The following is a 20,632-nucleotide window of genomic DNA, read 5'->3' on the forward strand; positions in this document are numbered from 1 at the left end:
GCCACCACCTTCTCAAGGGCAATTAGGGATGGGCAAAAATGCTGATCTAGCCAGAAACACCCACATCTCACGCATGAATGAGAAAAAGAACAATCTAAGAGCCAACTATCAAAATTATCGACTGACCCGGCATTTTCTACAAGTAAGGCATGACTGAAATACTAAACTCTGATTTCATTTTTAATCGGAAAACCATTCTCTGACTCTTATCGAGTTTTTTGCCTTGGAAATTGTCAGGCTATCACAATACACCCACTTTAAGAGGACTGCGTTTGCAACAGCCATTTTATCTAAATTTCTAGCCACAATTCTTCACAACAGCAGCTTGCATTTACATAGTGCCATTCACAATCTCAAGATATCCCAAAATGCTTCAGAGCCATAGTGTTTTGGAAGCATTATCACTGTTGCAATTTTGACAAACAGAGCAGCAAGAGAAAGATGTTGACTACGGTAACGATAAATAGGGTGCATAAAGACATTGACCCAACAGGCACATCATTTAGCTAAGCTTCTATTAACTGCTTCTTCACACAATATGCTTTTCCCTTTTCAGAAACTCTGCTAATAATTGCATCAACTCACATTTAAACCTTGTATTTGGATCACCTCACAATTAAATTTCCTCACATTTAGATCAATTTGCAATATATTTTATCTGTTCTTGGGATTTTCAGAGGTCATTTACACATTGCTGTGGGTCCGGAGTCACATAGGCCAGACCAGGAAAGGACAGCAGGTTTCCTTCCCTTAAAGGCAATTAGTGAACCATTTGAGTTTTTATGGCAAAGGTTTCATGGTCATCATTAGACTTTTAATTACAGATTTTTTTTAAATTCAGATTCTACCATGGTGGGATTTTAACCCAGGTCACCAGCAAATTAACCCTGGGTCTCAGGATTGTCAACCTAGTGACAAGACCACTATGCCACCACCTCCTAATTACATTGCTTTGAATTTGTAACTCTTTCGAATACAAACACATTTCCATCTGTTCCTATTCAGATGAAGTTACATTGTTTCATAGTTTACCATTGTGAGATTTGAACTCTTGATCTTGGGGTTACAAGCCCAGTACCATAACCACTCGGCACCTCACAATTGAATCTCTTTCTAAATAGCTCACCATGTAATTAACTCTCATATTTAGATCACCTTGCCTTGTCTCTTCTCAGCTCAGAATCCCTGATGTTTCCTTTCACAAACTTCTGTTGAGAACAATAACATCCATTCTATTGGTGATAAAAATTCCACACTATTTTCCAAATGGAGTGCCGTCAACATTTATTACAAAAGTAATATAACTTTTTTATTAACTCTGCTTAAACGATCCAGCACCATTTTGCCTTTATCTGTGTGTTCATCTCTGAAAAAGATGTAGAGGTAGCTATGGCACCTTGGTGTTAATATCCTTTGTTATTATTTCTCCTTACTTGCCCTTCCCTCTTTGTAATTTCCTACATACTACCCTTGGTCTTAAAGACAGCAGACACCTGCTCCAAGGACTCTAACATTGTCACTCTTTGGCCAACTGTGAGGAGGGGGGAAAGGGTAGCAGGGGATGACTCACATGCTTTTCCCTGAAAGAACTCGTCCTCGGACTGTACGCCCCTTTGACATCACTCTTGAGAGTCACTGGATGGGATACAGATGCCTCTATTCTGTGTAATTCAGTTTCCTGGAGACAAGTGACCTCTTTTAAGGAAATTTTAATCCTCTTTTTCTTGGGTTTTCCCACACTACTCATGACCAAAAACATAAGAAATAGGAGCAGGAGTGAACCATACGCCTGGTGAGCCTGCTGCGCCATTCAGTACTATCATGAATGATCTTTGGCTTCAACTTAACTCTCCAGCCCGCTCCCCATATCGTTTAATTCCCTGAGAGGCCAAAATTTTGTCTATCCCGGCCTTAAATATATTCAACAATGGAACATCCACAACCCTCCGGGGTAGAGAATTCCAAAGATTCACAACCCTTTGAGTGAAGAAATTTCTCCTCATCTCTGTCCTAAATGATCAACTTCTTAGCCTGAGATTGTGCTCCCGTGCCCCAAAATCCCCAGCCAGGATAAACATCCTCTCAGTGTCTGCCCTGTCAAATCCCTGTGTGTCTGACCATGTCTCTGTGTGTTACTGTGTCTGGGTGTATCACAATGTCTGGATGTGTCACTGTGTCTGTGACTGTGTCTGTGTGTGTTACTGTGTCTGGGTGTGTTACTGTGTCTGTGACTGTGTCTGGGTGTGTTACTGTGTCTGTGACTGTATCTGCGTGTTACTGTGTCTGGGTGTATCACCATGTCTGGGTGTATCACCATGTCTGTGTGTGTCACTGTGTCTGTGTGTATCACTGTGTCTATGACTGTGTCTGTGTGTGTTACTTTGTCTGTGTGTGACTGTGTCTGTCCGTGTCACCGTGTCTGGGTGTGTCACTGTGTCTGGATGTGTCACTGTGTCTGTGTGTGTTACTGTGTCTGGGTGTGTTGCTGTGTCTGGGTGTATCACAATGTCTGGATGTATCACTGTGTCTGTGACTGTGTCTGTGTGTGTTACTGTGTCTGGGTGTATTACTGTGTGACTATCTGCGTGTTACTGTGTCTGGGTGTATCACCATGTCTGGGTGTATCACCATGTCTGTATGTGTCACTGTGTCTGTGTGTATCACTGTGTCTGTGACTGTGTCTGTGTGTGTTACTTTGTCTGTGTGTGACTGTGTCTGTCCGTGTCACCGTGTCACCGTGTCTGGGTGTGTCACTGTGTTTATATGTGTCACTGTGTCTGTGACTGTGTCTGTGTGTGTTACTGTGTCTGGGTGTATCACAATGTCTGGATGTATCACTGTGTCTGTGTGTGTTACTGTGTCTGGGTGTATTACTGTGTGACTGTATCTGCGTGTTACTGTGTCTGGGTGTATCACCATGTCTGGGTGTATCACCATGTCTGTGTGTATCACTGTGTTTGTGTGTATCACTTGTGTCTGTAACTGTGTCTGTGTGTGTTACTTTGTCTGTGTGTGACTGTGTCTGTCCGTGTCACCGTGTCTGGGTGTGTCACTGTGTCTGGCTGTGTCACTGTGTCTGTGACTGTGTCTGTGTGTGTTACAGTGTCTGGGTGTATTACTGTGTGACTATCTGCGTGTTATTGTGTCTGGATGTATCACCATGTCTGGGTGTATCACCATGTCTGTGTGTGTCACTGTGTCTGTGTGTATCACTGTGTCTGTGACTGTGTCTGGGTGTGTTACTTTGTGTGTGACTGTGTCTGTCCGTGTACCATGTCTGGGTGTGTTACTGTGTCTGGATGTGTCACTGTGTCTGTGACTGTGTATGTGTGTGTTACTGTGTCTGGGTGTATTACTGTGTGACTGTATCTGCGTGTTACTGTGTCTGGGTGTATCACCATGTCTGGGTGTATCACCATGTCCGTGTGTGTCACTGTGTCTGTGTGTATCACTGTGTCTGTGACTGTGTCTGTGTGTGTTACTTTGTCTGTGTGTGACTGTGTCTGTCTGTGTCACCACGTCTGGGTGTGTTACTGTGTCTTTGTCACCATGCGTGTGTGTGTGTGTGTGTGTGTGTGTGTCATGGTAGAGGTGGAGGTGGCTTAGAAGGCTGAAGAGCCAACAAATTTGCCCTACTGCCTAATGCCCCACTTAGGGGGATATTGAGACTGTGGCCGGGATTTTCTTGCCATCAGATTGGCCCCCGCTGAGGTGGAGGCTGGCAACATCTTGGAGGCAGTCACCGGCAAGGCCATTGGAGCATTATCTCACTAATCACATGAAAGCACCACAAAAGTGTGAAGGCTGCAACCTTGATCAGAACCCTTCCTGTGAAAGGGCTTCCTCTCCATATTGATGGCCCTACAAGCTGTGGGTTCTCCACATTTTAACATATTAAAAAGACTGCCAAGGGCGCCTCCATTTTGAGGCACCTTCGCTCTTCCATACCTGCTTCAGCAGCCCCACCTCTGCCATTAGGGCAGCTGTCAGTCCATTGCTTCCAGCCCTCCTACTGGGCTGACTGCATCAGGAACATGCCCACCATCCTTAATTTGATGACAAATGCAAAGGAGTCCTCTTATTTGGCCATCTCGAGAAAGATTCTAACTGTCACATATCTCTGGTCGATGTGGGATTGGGGCCTGGGAATTTTCCAAACGTTGGGGCACTGATGATGTCAGGAAAATTCAGCCCTGAGTATGTGTTAGTGTCTGGGGGTATGTGTGTCTCTATGTGTGTGTGTGTGTGTGTGTGTGTGTGTGTGTGTGTGTGTGTCCGTGTGTGTCCCTTTGTTTGTGTGTCTGTGGCTCTCTTTGTCTGTTTGTGTGTCAGTGTGTCTCCCTGTTTGTGTGTCTATGTGTATTTGTCCATGTGTGTCTTTGTGTATGCATGTGTGTGCTTGTGTGTGTGTGGTCTCTTCCTGTGTGTGTCTCTATGTGTGTACATCTGTGTGTTTGTGTGTGTGTGTTTGTGTGTCTGTGTGTATTTGTCCAAGTGTGTCTATGTGTGTCTGTGCATGTATGTTTGTGCTTGTGTGTGTGTGGTCTCTTCCTATGTGTATCTGTTTGTGTATATCTGTTGTAGATCGTGCTGTCATCTTCACCATTCATTTTCATATCTTTTCATTTCATGCCCCATATTCCAGTGGTTCTCAGAGTATGGCCCTTGGACTCACTGATGGTCTGTGAAGGTCCTCCTTTCAGCATCAAGTCCAAGTCCAGCTCCCGCTCTTTTTAAATCTCCACTCTGACACTCCACTCAGCTGCAAAACACAAGTCACTGACACACAACATCATGCTGAGGCTGTATGAGAGAACAGGCCAGAGTCCTCATCCCCATCACTTCATGATGTCCACAACCAGGCAGGCTACCAAGTGTTCAGCATAAATCAACATAAGCACGAGCAATAACAATGTTGTTTCATAAGCAAGATTTATGTTACTGTTGATATAGTTTGATTAATAAAGATGTAAGTTAAGCATTAGTTTCTCTGAAGATTATAGTTGATGGTATAACTCATATTAGAATACTTCAGACAAACATGATACTAACTCCAGGTCCACTGCTCCTATTGTGGAAAAGTTAGGCGTATTTGACAGGCTGAATTATGCTGCTCAACTTCTCGCACTTCCATGAGAGGAGTGACTGAAAAGACCACATCTTGGCTTTCATTGGTTTGATTTTAAGTTCTAGTCTTTGGATTTGCCCCTCCCTACCTCTGAAACTTCTTACAGTCCTAGAACCTTCCAGTGGTTTGCATTCCTCCAATTCTGGCCTCTCCTGCATTCCCAAAATTTTTTTTTCATGTAATATGGGCATCGCTGGCTAAGCGAGTATTTATTGCCCATCTCTAATTGCCCTTGAGAAGGTGATGGCGAGCTGCCTTCTTGAACTGTTGCAGTCCCTGTAGTGTAGGTACATCCACAGTACAGTTAGAGAGGGAGCATCAAGTTTTTTGACCCAGCAACAGTGAAGGAACGGCGATATATATCCAAGCCAGGATGTTGAGTGGCTTGGAGGGGAACTTCTAGGTGGTGGTGTTCCCATCCATGTGCTGCCCTGTCCTTATAGATGCTTGAGGTCACAGAATTGGAAACTGCTGTCGAAGGAGCCTTGGTGAGTTGTTGCAGTGCATCTTGTAGATGGTGCACACTGCTACCACTGTGTGTCAGTGGTGGAGGGAATGAATGTTTTAAGGTGGTGGATGGGGTGCCAATCAAACGGGCTGTTTTGTCCTGGATGGCACCGAGCTTCTGGAGTGTTGTTGGAGTTCTACTCATGCAGGCAAGTGGGGAGTATTCCATCACACTCCCGACTTGTGCCTTGTGGATGGTGGACAGGCTTTGGGGAGTCAGGAGGTGAGCTACTCACCACAGAATTCCCCAGCCTCTGACCTGCTCTTATACCCATAGTATTTATATGGCTGGTCCAGTTCAGTTCCTGGTTAAGTTAACCCCCAGGATGTTGATAGTTGGGGATTCAGCGATGTTAATGCTTTTGAACGTCAAGGGGAGATGGTCCTATCCTCTCTTATTTCACTTCAACATTGAGAGCCATACCTTCAGCTGTCTAGGCTCCAATATCTGATATGCCCTCCCAACCTCTCTGCCTCTCCACCTCTCTTTCGTCCTTTAAGATGTTCCTTAAACTTACTTCTTTGACCAAACATTTGATCACCCATTCTAATGTCTCCTTCTTTGGCTCAATGTTTCTCTGATAGTTCTTCTAGGAAACACCTTGAAATGTTTTGCTTCATTAAAGCGGGTGTATAAATATCAATTATGTTATAATTAATTTTTTTATTCATTCAAGGAATGTGGGCTTCGCTGGCTAGGCCAGCATTTATTGCCCATCCCTATTTTCCCTTTATAAGGTGGTGCGAGCCATTCTAAACTCCATTGACTTTGGTGGATATGTAAAATCCTGCTTCCGTCCAATTCCGTCCAATGTTTTGAGTCCATATGACCCTTTTCCAGAGCTGAAGAGAGGTAGAAATGTGATGGATATTATTCTGTTTAAGAGGAGAATGAGCAGGTGGAGAAAATAGAAAATCAGGGATAGGTGGGAGCTCAAGGGAGATTCGACAAATATGTCATGGATACAAAACAAACGGAATGTTAATGGTGGTGTTAAAGTCTAAAGAAGGTGCTAATAAAGGCACAAAGGTAAGATAGCAGAATATTTAACAGGAGAACAAGGGTCAGCGCTCTGAGAAAGCAAAACATGAAAACAAGTTACAGTTGTCCCTGTGGGGAAGGGGTTTGGGGAAAAAAAATTTAAAAGATCAAAATGGAGGACAGAGTTCTTGGTCTGAAATTGTTGAACTCAATGTTAAGTCCAGAAGGCTGTAAAGTGCCTAATCAGAAGATGAGGTGTTGTTCTTCCAGTTTTTCATTGGGCTTCACTGGAACATTGCAGCAGGCCAAGGATGGACATGTGGGCATGAGAGCAGGGTGGTGAATTGAAAAGCAAGCAGCAAGAAAGTCGGGGTCATACATGCAGACTGAGGGAAGGTGTTCCACAAAGCGGTCACCCAGTCTGTGCTTAGTCTTCCCAATGTAGAATATCAGAGAATACAGTGGACTAACTTGAATGAGCTGCAAGTGAAGTGCTACTTCACCTGAAAGGGGTGTTTGGGGCCTTGGTGAGGAGGGAGGAGGTAAAGGGGCAAGTTCCCGCGATTGCATGGGAAGGTGCCATGGGAAGGGGATGAGGTGTTAGGGGTGATGGAGGAGTGGGTCAGGGTGTCACGGAAGAAACGGTCCCTACGGAATGCTGACAAGGGGGGGTGGCATCATGCTGGAGATGGTGGAAATTGCAGGGGATGACCCTTTGAATGCCGGGGCTGATGGGATGAATGGTAAGGTCAAGGGGAACCCTATCATGTTTCTGGGAGGGAGAGGAACGTGTGAGGACAGCAGTGCGGGAGGTGGGTTGGTCACGGTTGAGGGCCTGTCAACCACAGTGGTGGGGAAACCTTGGCTCAGGAAGAAGGAAGGCATGTCAGAAACGTTGTTTTGGAAGGCAACATCATCTGAATAGATGACGCAGTAACTACTGACATTGCAGCCAGCCATGTGGGACACTATAGCACTATGCTGTTTAGGCTCAAGGCTAGGGGTTGGAGTTAGTGGTTTGGGCTAAGGGTTAAGGTTTTGGTGTTGAGGTCATTGGTAAGGATCGATGGTTCTAGTTAGAAGTTAGTGGTTAAGGTTAATGATTAGTGCCCAAGGTTAAAGTTACAACTGTTATTACCAACACATTTGTGACTAGACATGTCCTTAAATGTCCATTGCTTCCTGTGGAAATTTGTATTGAGAGCATGAAGCAGTTCAGGCTGCCCATCCCCCATCCTCTTTCTTTAGACTGGAATTCCATAACTTTGGAACAAATAAAAAGAAGTGTGTTCATTCAAAATTCCAAAATGTGGGGAAAATTTAGTTCCACAGAGAGAATTCAGTTTCAAGCAAACAATTAGGAAGGACTTGGCATCATGATGGAGGTCAGTTAGAATAGGTTTATCACATTTCTCCACTCGAATCAACCAGCAACAATCTGCAAAGCACTAACCAGCTCATTTGCAGCTGTGCAAATGAATATGCTAATAGTTCTTGTGAGCTAATCAGTTTAAATGCCTCATCATTCCTGAACTGGTCAAATGAAGTGTTGAAATAAACCTTTCAAATGTGCTATTATTGCCAACTAAAGTGATACTTTACAAAGTAAATGGGTTTGTTCCCCATGCAGTGTAGTGGGTATTCTAGATTTGTGAATAAACTCTGCAGAAAATCTGTTTTACACTTAAGTCCTTGCAGGCCTTGCTAAGAAGATCTGAACAAAAACTAATGGGAGATGAAGCCCATACTTCACATCAATGATTAACTTATTTCGGCCCATAAACTGCAGTGAGATTCCTGGCTGCATTAAGATTCTAATTTGAGAGCTGTACTGGCAATCCTAATTCAGGAGCAAGATGCTGCTGCAATTGCACATCTGCACTCATTTGCATTGCCGTAAAGTTGACGCTGTGAAAACAAAGCCCAGCGATGTTGTATCAGTAAATGTGAATTGTTTTGTTACAGTATTAATTGTGTGGCTCACTGAATCATATGCTGCAAAAGCCCCTGAAAGCTTTGTAATCTTGGGTGGAATTTTACACTTCTCCAGGGGCAGGTTGGAAGGCAGTTGGCAGGGTGGGGGGGGTGCGGGGTGAGGGGCCATAAAATTCTGTGCACTGCTATGGGTGCTGCTCCTGCCACCTACCCACCTGCCCCACCTTGCCACAATTTTACGAGCAGTGGGGATGGTGTCAGGCAGCCCGCCCTCCTGCCCACTAATTAATGGCTGCTTAGTAGGGTTGCCAACCCTCCAGGACTGGCCTGGAGTCTTCAGGAATTGAAGATCAGTCTCCAGGACACTGCTGAATGCAACCCTGGAGAAAAAATCATTAAAAAAAATTGGGTTTTTTTTGTCATTCTCTTTGAACATTTCTCTTTACCAGATATAAAAATATTGTCCCATGGGGAAGAAAATCTGCCTGTTCCGGCATACATGTGACTCCAGACTCACAGTAATGTGATTGCCTCTTAACTGCCCTCTAAAATGGCATGGCAAGCCACTCAGTTCAAGAGATGGGCAACAAATGCTGCCTTGCCAGTGATGTCCACATCCCATCAAAAGAATTTTAAAAATGCCCAGCTGACCAAAAGCAAAACATTTGCCACCAGATCTGTCATGATGTAAGGCAATGGCTCACAGCCCCTGTGCAATTGTCACTGCTCCAAACTCATCCATGGGTAATGGGACACATTGAATGACTGCAATATAATGACAGCAGCTGTATCACATTTCAAACAGCAGTTAATTGAAAATATATGGTTTCAACTTTATTTCTGTGCAAACATCACTATATGCCCTCTCATCCAATTCCAGGTGTACTGGTGTTGTCCTGGTATCCTTCTGGATTGGAAGATGACAACAGCGAACCGGTGGATGACCTGGTACCTGCTATAATGGATGCTGCAGACAGATACAGTCTGAAGGTAAAATTGTGGGCGGCCAGCAATATCTACTATTCAGCGGCACACCTTCACATTACTGTGTCTGAGTTGATTTTGTCTTGCTTTGCTGCTCCTTCTTTCACTCTTAGAAAACCTTGAGAAATACTGAAGGAGTAGTAGGGAGATAAAAAGGGAAATTTGAAATGTTAAATGTGAATATGAAAATATGCTAGCAGATAACATAAAAGGAAATGATAAATCTTTTACAATTATCAGAAAAGGCAATTAAGAGAAGGCATGACTGCTTAGGATGAAGTGGGAAATTAATTAAGGAAGGTGAAGGTATGACAGGGACATTAAATAATTAGTTAGAAGATGTTAGAAGTGATCATAGAAAGATGTACAAGTAAACCATTGTTTCACCTGGAAGGAGTTAAAAACAAAAAACTGCAGATGCTGGAAATCCAAAATAAAAACAGAATTACCTGGAAAAACTCAGCAGGTCTGGCAGCATCGGCGGAGAAGAAAAGAGTTGACATTTCGAGTCTTCATGACCCTTCAACAGGAGTGTTTGGGCCCTTAGTCGCCGTGAAGGGAGGAGAAGGGGAGTGCAATTTACTTGTACTTTTTTCAGTTTAGTAAATTGGATTCACTGCTCACGATGTGGATCCTTCTACAGCTGGGGAGACCAAATGCAGACAGTGAGACTGCTTGGCAGAACACCTCCAGTCTGCAAGAGCTTTTGTCATTTTAATTCTCAACCTTGTTCCCACTCTGAACTCTGTGACCTTGGCCTCCTGCACTGTCCAATGAAGTTCAATGCAAGCTCAAGGAACAGCACTTCATCTTTCGATTAGGCACTTTACAGCCTTCGGGATTCAACATTGAGTTCAACAATTTCACATTGTAACCTCTGCCCCCATTTTGATTCCTTTGTCTTTGCCGGTTTTGGTTTTTCTGTCTTTATTTTGCTTTCAAATGGTGTTCTTGATTCTGCCATTCACAGATCCTCTGGGTACATCATTTGTTTCTTTACTTGTCCCATTACCAAACCCTATTGATTTGCACCGTCAGCTCTTTTGTCATTTAATCTCTTCTGCCTTTCACACTATTACAGACCTTCCCTTTTGTACTGTTTCCACCCTCCCCCCCCCATTCACTTGCTTAAAACCTGCTACATCTCTAGCTCTTCCCAGTTCTGATGAAAGGTCTTCGACCTGAAATGTTGTTTCTCTCTCTCCACAGATGCTGCCTGACCAGCTGAGTATTCCCAGTATTTTCTGCAGTGGTTTACTATTCAGCATCTGCAGTATTTTACTTTTGTATTAGTGCTGCTTCTATACTGTATAGTTCACAGAATCTTAACGGCAAAGAAGGAGGCCATTTGGCCCATTGTGTCTGCACTGGCTCTCCAAATGAGCATTATGACCTAGTCCCGTTGCCCTGCCTTTTCCCTGTACCCTTGCTTTCTATTCAAATATTCATCTAATGTCCTCTTAAGTGCCTCGATTGAACCTGCCTCCACTATACTTCCAGGCAGTGCATTCCAGACCTCAACCACTCATTGTGTGAAAAGAAATTCTCACGTCACACTTGCTTCTTTTGCAATCACTTTAAATCTGTGCTCTCTTGTTCTTGATCCTTTTACGAGTGGGAGCAGCTTTTCCCTATTTACTCTGTCCAGCCCACTCATGATTTTGAACATTCCTATCAAATCTCCTGTCAGCTGCGGTCTCTCCAAGAAGAACAGTCCCAACCTCTCCAATCTATCCTCATAGCTGAAGTTTTTCATCCCTGGAATCATTCTTGTAAACCTCTTCTGCACTCTTTCCGATGTGTTCACATCCTATAATATGGTGCGCAGGGCTGTACACAATATTCCAGCTGAGGTCTAACAAGTGTCTTATATAAATTCAGCATAACCTCCCTGCTCTTGTACTCTATTCCCCTATTAATAAAGCCCAGGATACCATATGCTTTATTAACTGCCCTCTCCACCTGTCCTGCCACCTTCAATGATCTAGGCATATATACACCCAAGTCTTTCTGCTGCTGCACCCCCTTCAACATTTCACCCCTTATTTTATGTTGCCTGTCTATGTTCTTCCTACCAAAATGCATCACCTCACACTTCTCCGCATTGAACTTCATCTGCCACCTATCTGCCCACTCCACCAACTTGTCTGTGTCCTCTTGAAGTTCTACACCAACCTCCTTGCAGTTCACAACACTCCCAAGCCTTGTATCATCACAAACTTTAAAATTGTCCACTGCACACAAGGATCTAGATCATTAATATATATCAGGAAAAGCAAGGGTCCCAATACCGACCCCCGGGGAATTCCATTACTTCTCTGCTTTCTGCCCCTTCTTCCTTTCTTCCATGAACACTTCCTCCCTAACTTCCTCTATATCTATTGGCTTTCTTGTTCTCTCTTGACAGTTACATTCTCATTCACTTTTCATAACCTACTCTCTCAGTGTGATTGCTTTCCTCCTTTGTCTCTGTCTCCCTTTCACACATACCGTTGAGCCAATAACTCAAGGCGTTTCCCTTTAGGCTGATGGAATTGAATCACTGATACTTTGTTTTTGTATGGAAATGAGGAGGACAGTGTCCATGGTTACCATATTATGCAAATATACTTCCACCATTGTTATACACCTATAATAACAAAGTCATGGATTGGACAGTGTGCAGAGATGAGCAATTAGAAAGATTCCCAAATGTGAAGGACATGACCTATGATTAAAATGAAAAATTATGAAAAATAAATTTTAAACAATTATTCAGAAAAATCTCTTTATTCCAAGAATGCTGAATATTTTCAATAATCTGGCAGGCATGTAGTAAGGACAAAGACATCTGAGGAATTTAAAATGCAAATGAATACACAGTTTGGAGGCTCAGGGTAAAAAAGGCATCAATGCGATGAGTGGACTTTGTTCAGAAGAATATAGGAACAGCAGTAGGACATTCTCTCAAGCCTATTCCACCTCTCTATTAGATCATACCTGATCTTTCACTCCATTTCATAAGGGATGAGATCCCTTCAGACCATGAACTCTCTCCTCCATCCCCACCCCTTTTTGATCCCCCCTTTTTATCTTATTCAGTTTTATTTTTTAATTTTTAAAAATTTATTTCCCCTCCCCCGTACTTATTTTCATTATTATTGTTTTTTTGAATTTATTTCCATTTTTATTCATTGTTTTATCCCTAGCCTTTAGCCTTTTCGATCTTTTTTCCCGCCACCGTCCCCTCACCCCACCCCATCCCCACTAGGGCCGCCTGTCACTTTCCAGAGTGCTTACCCTGTCCCGGCCATTATCACATTCTGCTTTCTACTCTTAATGTCACCATTAGCAACTCCTTGAGCCAGTAACACAGCTATTAACAACTCTTTGACCTTTATGACATCTTTCGCAATCTCTCCTTTGCCTCCACCTATCGCTGGCCTTCTATCCAGCTTCACCTGTTATACACCCCCCCCTTAAACAGTATATATTTCACCACATTTCTACTGCCCTTTAGCTCTGAAGAAGTCATATGGACTCAAAACGTTAACGCTGCCTTTCTCTCCACAGATGCTGTCAGACCTGCTGAGTTTTTCCAGCATTTTTTGTTTTCCTTTCACGCCACTTGCCTTCAGTCCACATCCTTTTCCTAATCTCTTACCTCAGTTTTAAAAATTTTAATTGGCCCCCACCCTCAGCTGACTTTTGAGGGAGAGAATTGCAGATTTCCACCACCCTTTGTGTGTAGAAATGCTTCCAAACTTTACCCCTGAATTACCTTTGTATTTGATTGAAGGTGAGAGGAGAAAACTTTAGAGGAGATGTGCGGGGCAAGTTTTTTACGCAGAGGGTAGTGAGTGTCTGGAATTCGCTGCCAGAGGAGATGGTGAAAGCAGGTACAGTAGTGTTGTTTAAGAGGCAGCTTGATAAATATATGAATAGAATGGGAATAGTGGGATACGGACCCTGGAAGTGCAAAATGTTTTAGTTTGACAGGCAATATGATCGGTGCAGGCTTGGAGGGCCGAAGGGCCTGTTCCTGTGCTGTACTTTTCTTTGTTCTTTGTTCTTTGTTCTTGAGTCTTGTTCACACAATGGATGTCTTTGAAAAGATTGTCAAACACAAAGGCATAGAGTTTCTGTTAGTTTGACTAGGGATATCAGCATGATCCAGGCAAAATCAGATAAATTGAACCAGAAGATCAGCTCATTTCAACGTCAAGCAAATTAGCCTGAAGGCACAAATGTTCGTGTTTTCTGTGAATTTTGTTTACACCAGTTTAAGATTCATTTCTCCAGATCAGGTTCAGTCACAAGATTGACCACGGCTACAAGTCAAAATTCCGAGATTCTGTCGATCGCAGGTGGCTCAGGAAGGCTCTTCAAATTGCATTCACTTTCTTAGGTGATTTAGGCACAATTCAACCTATGCGCCTGTGTTGGCTCTTTGAAAAAACTATCCAATTATTCCCACTTACTCTGCACTTTCTCTATTGCCCTACAATTTATTTTCTCTTCAAGGGTATATCTCTTTGAAAGTTACAATCGAGTCTTCATCCACCATCCTTTCAGCCAGTTCATTCCACATCGTAACAACTCACTGCATAATAAACATTCTCATCTCACCTCTGGATTTTTTGCCAATTATTCTGAAGTTCTGTCCTTTGGTTACCAACCCTCCTGCCAGAGGAAATAGAATCTCCTGATCTACTCAAGAAAAATGCTTTGTAATTTGAACACCTCCATTAAATTTCCTCTTACCTTTCTATACCGTAAAGAGAGAAATCCCAACTACTATGGTCTCTCCACGTGATTGAATTCCCTCATCTCTGGTACCATTTCTAGTATATCTCTGTGCAGCTTCTCGAAGGCCTTGACATCCTTCATTAGGTGCGACATGCCGAATTTGACTTTTTTTGCATTAGATATTATAATTTCATGTAATTAAATTCTGTTCTCTTCCTCACTAGCTCCTGAGAGGAATTATTTGTTTCTCTGCTTCTTGGTTTAATAGTGTCTTATGCTTGATTATTAGCTGAATGAAGCAGAATGACTAAAACTGTGACTGACTCCATTGTGCTCATGAATCATGAGCTCATTGTTTTTCTTGTGACCTAAAATATGTTTTCAATAAGTGGTTAATTCTGCACAGGTTTATAAGCTAAATAGGATGACTTTGTACTGTGGACCAAAAAACAATATTCATCGTACAGTGGGCAAACATCCTGCCCTTTCATCTCAGAACTTGAATCAGTGAAGGGAAATTAGGTGGAACATTGCTGGTATCCCGCTATTTACAGCTTGCCAGTCTAAAAATGTTCTGTTTATTCCTACTCTCTGGTTTCTGCCCATTAAACAATCCTGAACCCATGCTAATATATTGCCCCTAAATCCATGAATCCTAATTTTGCATATTAACCAATGTGTGGCATCTTATTGAATGCTATTTGAAAGTCCAAATATGTTACATTCACTGGTTCTCCCTTATCCATCCTACTAGTTATATCCACAAAAGAAACTCTAACAGATTTGTCAAACATGATTTCTCTTTCATTAAATTCATATTGAAACTTTGTTCAATCATGTTATGATTTTCCAAGTAAAAACAGAAAATGCTGGATGTTGCCAGACCTGCTGACTTTTTCCAGCATTTTCTGTTTTTATTTCAGATTTCCAGCATCTGCAGTATTTTGCTTTATGATTCTCTAAGTGCCTTGTTACCATGTCCCTAGTAATAGATTTTGCTGACTACTGATGTTCAGCCATCTGGTCTATAGTTCCTCCTTTTCTCTCTTCCTCCTTCCCTAAGTAGCAGGGTTATGTTTGTTACCTTCCAATCCTTGGGAACAGTTTTAGAATCTGAGGAATTCTAGAAATTCAAAATGAATGCACCCACTGTCTCTGCAAATACTTCTTTTAAAACCTAGGATGCAAGTCATCAAGTCCAGAGGATTTATCACCATTTAGTCCCATTAATTGCTCCAGTGCTATTTCTTTACTTATACTGACCTCTAAGTTCCTCATTCTTACTAGAACTTTTGTTTTCCATTACCTCTGGAATTTATTTTGTGCCTTCTAGCGTGAAGACAAATTCAAAGTATTTATTTAATGTCTCTGCATTTCCTTATTGCCCATTATAAGTTTATTAATGGCGCAGTGTGTCTGATTTTAGTGTCCCGTCCAACCTTACAGTTGGCAGACGGACAAATCAACCAGGCGGCCTTGGCATTTTTCATCAAGCCTCATCCAAGGGCAGGATAAAATCTCCGATATGAGATAAAGATAAATATACGTGGACAGCATTTTTATGAGATGTGCTTTCAGGTGCATGATTGTGATGCATGGATATTTTATTGCAGCTTTTTAAACCTTTATTTCATCACTTGCAGGTCTGCAGCTGTCTGAGGCAGCTGTCTGCCTTCAGGGAGCTCTCTTGCAGTGCTCATCCATGCCCGCGATGACATCATCGCCCGCCCTCTTCCTTCCCCCACCCCAACAGCGCTGAGCTTTTCAGCGCGTGTTTCTCGCTGGCTGACTGTTAAATGGCCAGCCAGTGTGAAATCGTGGTTGTGGGCCGATCGCCCACCAATCATGCGCACCCGTCAAGAGTAAAATTCAGGCCTATGTGTCTCTGCCTCTAATGGGCCCACATTTGTTTCACTAATCTCTTCCTATTTGCATATTTGTAGAGAGGTTTCCAATCTGTCCTCAGATCTCTTGCTAGTCCCTCTCATATTCTGTTTTCTTTTTCCTTATCAATTATTCAGTCCTCTTTTTCTGAATTCCAAAGTCCTGTAAAACCTCAGGCTCACTTTTCTTTATGGCAGCATTATCAGCCTCTTTCTTTGATTGAATACAATCTTTAACTCCTGTTGTTAGCTGTGATTGAAGCATTTCTTCTGTAGGGCTTTTGTGCCTTAAAGGAATGTAATACCTATTACAAATTATGTTTTAGTTTTTAAGATACTAGTCATGCTTGTCTACAACATATATTGAGATGTAGTTTCCCAATCAACCTTAGTCAACTCACCCTGCATACCTACATGGTGTGTGTGGAATAAGGGAGATTCTTTGTCCTGGATGATGTCAAACCCCTTGTACTCATCCAGGCAAATGGAGAATATTTCATCACACCCCCAACTTGTGCCTTGTAGATGGTGCACAGGCCTTGGGCAGTCAGGAGGTGAGTTACTCACCACAGAATTCCCAGCCTCTAACCTGCTCTTGTAGCCACAGTATGTATATGGCTGGTCCAGTATAGCTTCAGGTCAATGTCCAAGATATTGATGATGGGGGATTCAGCAATGGTAATTCCAAGGGGAGATGGTTAGATTATCTTTTGAAGATGGTCAGGCACTTGTGTGGCATGACTGCCACTTGCCACTTATCAGCCCATGAATGTTATCCAGGTTTTGCTGCATATGGGCATAGACTGCATCAGTATCTGAGGAGTCGTGAATGGTACTGAGCATGTACAATCATCAGCAAACATTCCCACTTCTGACCTAATAATGTTTCTGCCCAATTTCAAATTGGGAACCTTTCACGTGTTAGATGAACGTGATAACCATGATGGAGGGAAGGTCATGGAGGAAGCAGCTGAAGATTGTAGGGCCTAGGACACCACCCTGAACAACTCCTGCAGTGATGTCCTGAGGGTGAGATGAATGGCTTGCAATGACCACAACCATTTTCCTTTGCGCTAGGTATGACTCCAACCAATGAAGAGTTTCTCCCTGATTTCCATTGACTCTAGTTTTAGGCTTCTTCATACCACACTCTGTCAAATGCTGCCTTGATAAAAAGGGCAGTCACTGATACCTTACCTCTTGAGTCAAGCTCTTTTGTCCAGGTTTGGACCAAAGCTGTAATGAAATGTGGAGCTGAATGGCCCTGGCAGAACCCAACCTGAGCATGGGTGAGCAGATCATTTGCTGTGTAAGTACTGCTTGGTAAGACTGTCGATGACACCTTCCATCATTTTGGTTATGAGTTGAATAGACTGATGGGGTGGTAGTTGGCTGGGTTGGATATGTCCTGCTTTTTTTTGACAAGACGTACCTGGGCAATTTTCCACATTGTCAGGTAGATGCCAGTGGTGAAGCTGCACTGGAACAGCTTGGTTACAGGCACAAGCAATTCTGGAGCACAAGTATTCAGTACTACTGCCAGAATGTTGTCAGGGCCCATAGCCCCTTGTATCGTATTGTTATTCTCACCATCCCTTTCTGATTCATTCTATTTATTTTTACCAAATACGCTGCTCTGCTCGAGAGCCTTGACATTTCCCTTGCTGGTTTTGAATTTACTATTTCCTGAATCCCCCCAACACTCTCCCTCTCTTATCGGTTTAAGTCCCTCTCTAATGCCTAGTTATTCGATTCACCAGAACGCTAATCCTAACCCAGTTTAAGTGGAGCCGTTCCCAATTGGAACAGCACCCTCTTTCTCTAGTACTGGTGCCAATGACACATGCCTCCCATCATTTTTCTTCCAGTCATAGCATTTAGCATTCTAATCTTTTTATGCCCATGCCATTTGATATGTGGCTCTGGTAACAATCCAGAGATTATTATCATGAAAAGTTTGCCTTTAATTTGGATCCTATCTCTCTCAGCAAAACATCATTCCTATTTCTACGTAAGTTGTTTGTTCCCATGTGGACCACGACAACTGGCTTTCCAGCATCCCCACCCACTTCCCTCCTCCCCCCCGCCAGCACCCGCCCTCCCCTTCCCCACCGCCCCGACTGACTCCAAGTTCTTCACCAGCTGCGAGGAGATGTCTTTCACCTCTGCAGCTCAGGTTGTAGCTCAATTAATTTGAACCTAAGTTAATTGAGCTGCAGACACTTCCTGTCATGTTGTTATTATGACAGAAAGGCACCAATCACTCATAAGAGATTGTGTAAACAAGCTGTGGGTCCATTTATTTAAACTAGGCATATGAGAACAGGTATACATGGTCAGAAAGCTTGAAGACATCAGCAGTAGAGCTTTGTGTGTATGCTCTGCTCAAAAGCAAAAAGTGAAACTAAGACTGGATCGCATGACACATTTCCCTTCTAGTGATGTCATGCTGCTATTCCTTAAAGGCATATTACAACATTTCCTAAAGATATGTCCAGGATCACAATGCCCTCCACAAGCTCCCACATATTATAGTTATGGTGTGACACCTGCTCTGCCATGTCTCTTAAATCTTATTTATTTACTTGATTAGCTAATTTGTTAACTTTTTAAATTATTATTTTAGTAGTATTAATTAATTCTAAGTTGCTAATTTAATAAAGTAATAGTGAGTTAGTTTCCTTGCTTAGAAAGAAAAAAACACTCACCGGCTACTGGGGGATAAAAAAAATCAAAAGCAACACCTCCTTCTCCCTCAGCACTGCATTCTCACTTACACAATATTCTCCTCTTTAGGGCTGTGTTAACAAAGCACTCTTTCGTAATCACATTCTGCACAGCAAGCTGCCAACACTGAAAGAGCACCAGCAGGCAGCTCACCCATGCAAGGTGCAGGACATCTGGCAACTGCTGTGTAGATCCAATCTACAAAATTAGGTGTATCTTTAAAGTGGGAGCAGGAGAAGGGTCAATCCCGTCTGAGGGGCATAGAGGGTGGGTCATTCCGTGGGAAGATTTTGAAAGGTCAGAAAGAGCATTAAAGTCACAAAAGTCACTCTATATAACTATCATTGTCACCATAATGTACTATCCTGCTTCATCTTTCTTGAGCGCTCGTCAGTCTTCAACACAATCAATCACTCCTTCCTCCAGCAGTTCATGGGACTAGTGTTGATGGGTCCTGGTCTCAGCTAACCAAGCTTAGTCATTGCACCTTCAGCAGTTGCTTCTCAACCAACCATTATTGTCATCTCAAGAGTTCTCCAAGGATTCATTTTTGGCCTCCTTCTCTTCCTCATGCTGCCCCTTAGCCATGGGGATCACCTCCTAAAAGCACGCTAATGGTCCTTCCACTGCCTCCTGTTTTATCAGAATATTTCCCCAGTGTCAGTTTTTGAATTAATCACAATTTCATCTAGTTAAACATTGGGAAGACCAAACTCATCCTCTTCAGCCCCCACCCTCTCCCTGCCCTCCACCCCACACGTTTCCTGTCATTAATCACACCCCCAACCCCTCTCCACCATTGGCCCCACCCATTTAACTCTCGCTAACTGATCCCACTCCAAACCCCTTCCTGCTATTAACCCCACCGCCCCTTCCTGTCATTGACCCATCCCTCCCGCTCCCCACAACCGACCCCACCACCTCCCTGCCACAGGCCTGATGCCTCCCACCACAAGCTCATGTATTTTTCTTTGCACCTCTTTGATACACTTTGAAACACATTTTTCCACATTATGGGTATTATATCAATGCAAGTTGTTGCTGTATTCAGTTGACCCTGAACTCAGGAATCAAGGGGTATGGGACTGGGCAGCAAAATGGAGTTGAAACCCAAGATCAAACATGGCCATATTGAATGACAGAGTAGGCTGGACCCCACTCCTATTTCTTGTATTCATATGTTCTTAGTGAGTGTACATGGTGTAAAAGATTTATGATGGTGTTTTGCAATAGTGTTGGAGGCAACATTTACATCTTTAATAAAACTATAGTGTCCAATGCACATGCACCCAAAAAAGAATCTAAATCCTGTCTTACATGGTCCTATATTAGGGGAACATAAGAGCTGGAGTAGGCCATTCAGCCCTTCAAGACTGCTCCACCATTCAATAATAAGATGATGGGTGATCTCGTTGTGGTCTCAATTTGCCATCTGGGCCCCTTAACCCTTGACTAAATATAAGGAAAGCTGATAGTCAAGCAGAGATAGAGATTATGGTGAAAGTCATTGCACCCCCATGATCTTCTCCGTTGACTTACATGCTTTGGCTAAGCCATTGCTGAGCAATACTGGCAATTGCTATATCACAGGGAGGGAAAACACCCATAGTTGATGGCTCACACCTGCTGGAAGTTAATAACCTGTCCTCCCACAAAGAGAAAAGTACAAAGAGTAAGGAGCATCCAATCTGTCTTCAGTTATGTCCAGCTCCAGCTTTGTAGCTATGTTGGATCAAGTGGACATCAAAAGAGAAAGAA

General features: G+C 43.0%; 1 protein-coding gene across 1 annotated transcript in view; it reads left to right on the forward strand.

The window, feature by feature from the left end:
* The window catches only part of maneal (mannosidase endo-alpha like), a 66,161-nt gene that overhangs the window by 26,082 nt on the left and 19,447 nt on the right, over nucleotides 1–20,632 (forward strand). Inside the window, exon 2 of the mRNA XM_041213477.1 lies at nucleotides 9,433–9,542. Coding sequence (XP_041069411.1) covers nucleotides 9,433–9,542 — 110 coding nt within the window. The remainder of the gene's footprint in view (nucleotides 1–9,432; nucleotides 9,543–20,632) is intronic.

The sequence above is a fragment of the Carcharodon carcharias genome, chromosome 19 (genome assembly GCF_017639515.1).
Source record: "Carcharodon carcharias isolate sCarCar2 chromosome 19, sCarCar2.pri, whole genome shotgun sequence".
NCBI classification, from domain to species: domain Eukaryota; kingdom Metazoa; phylum Chordata; class Chondrichthyes; order Lamniformes; family Lamnidae; genus Carcharodon; species Carcharodon carcharias.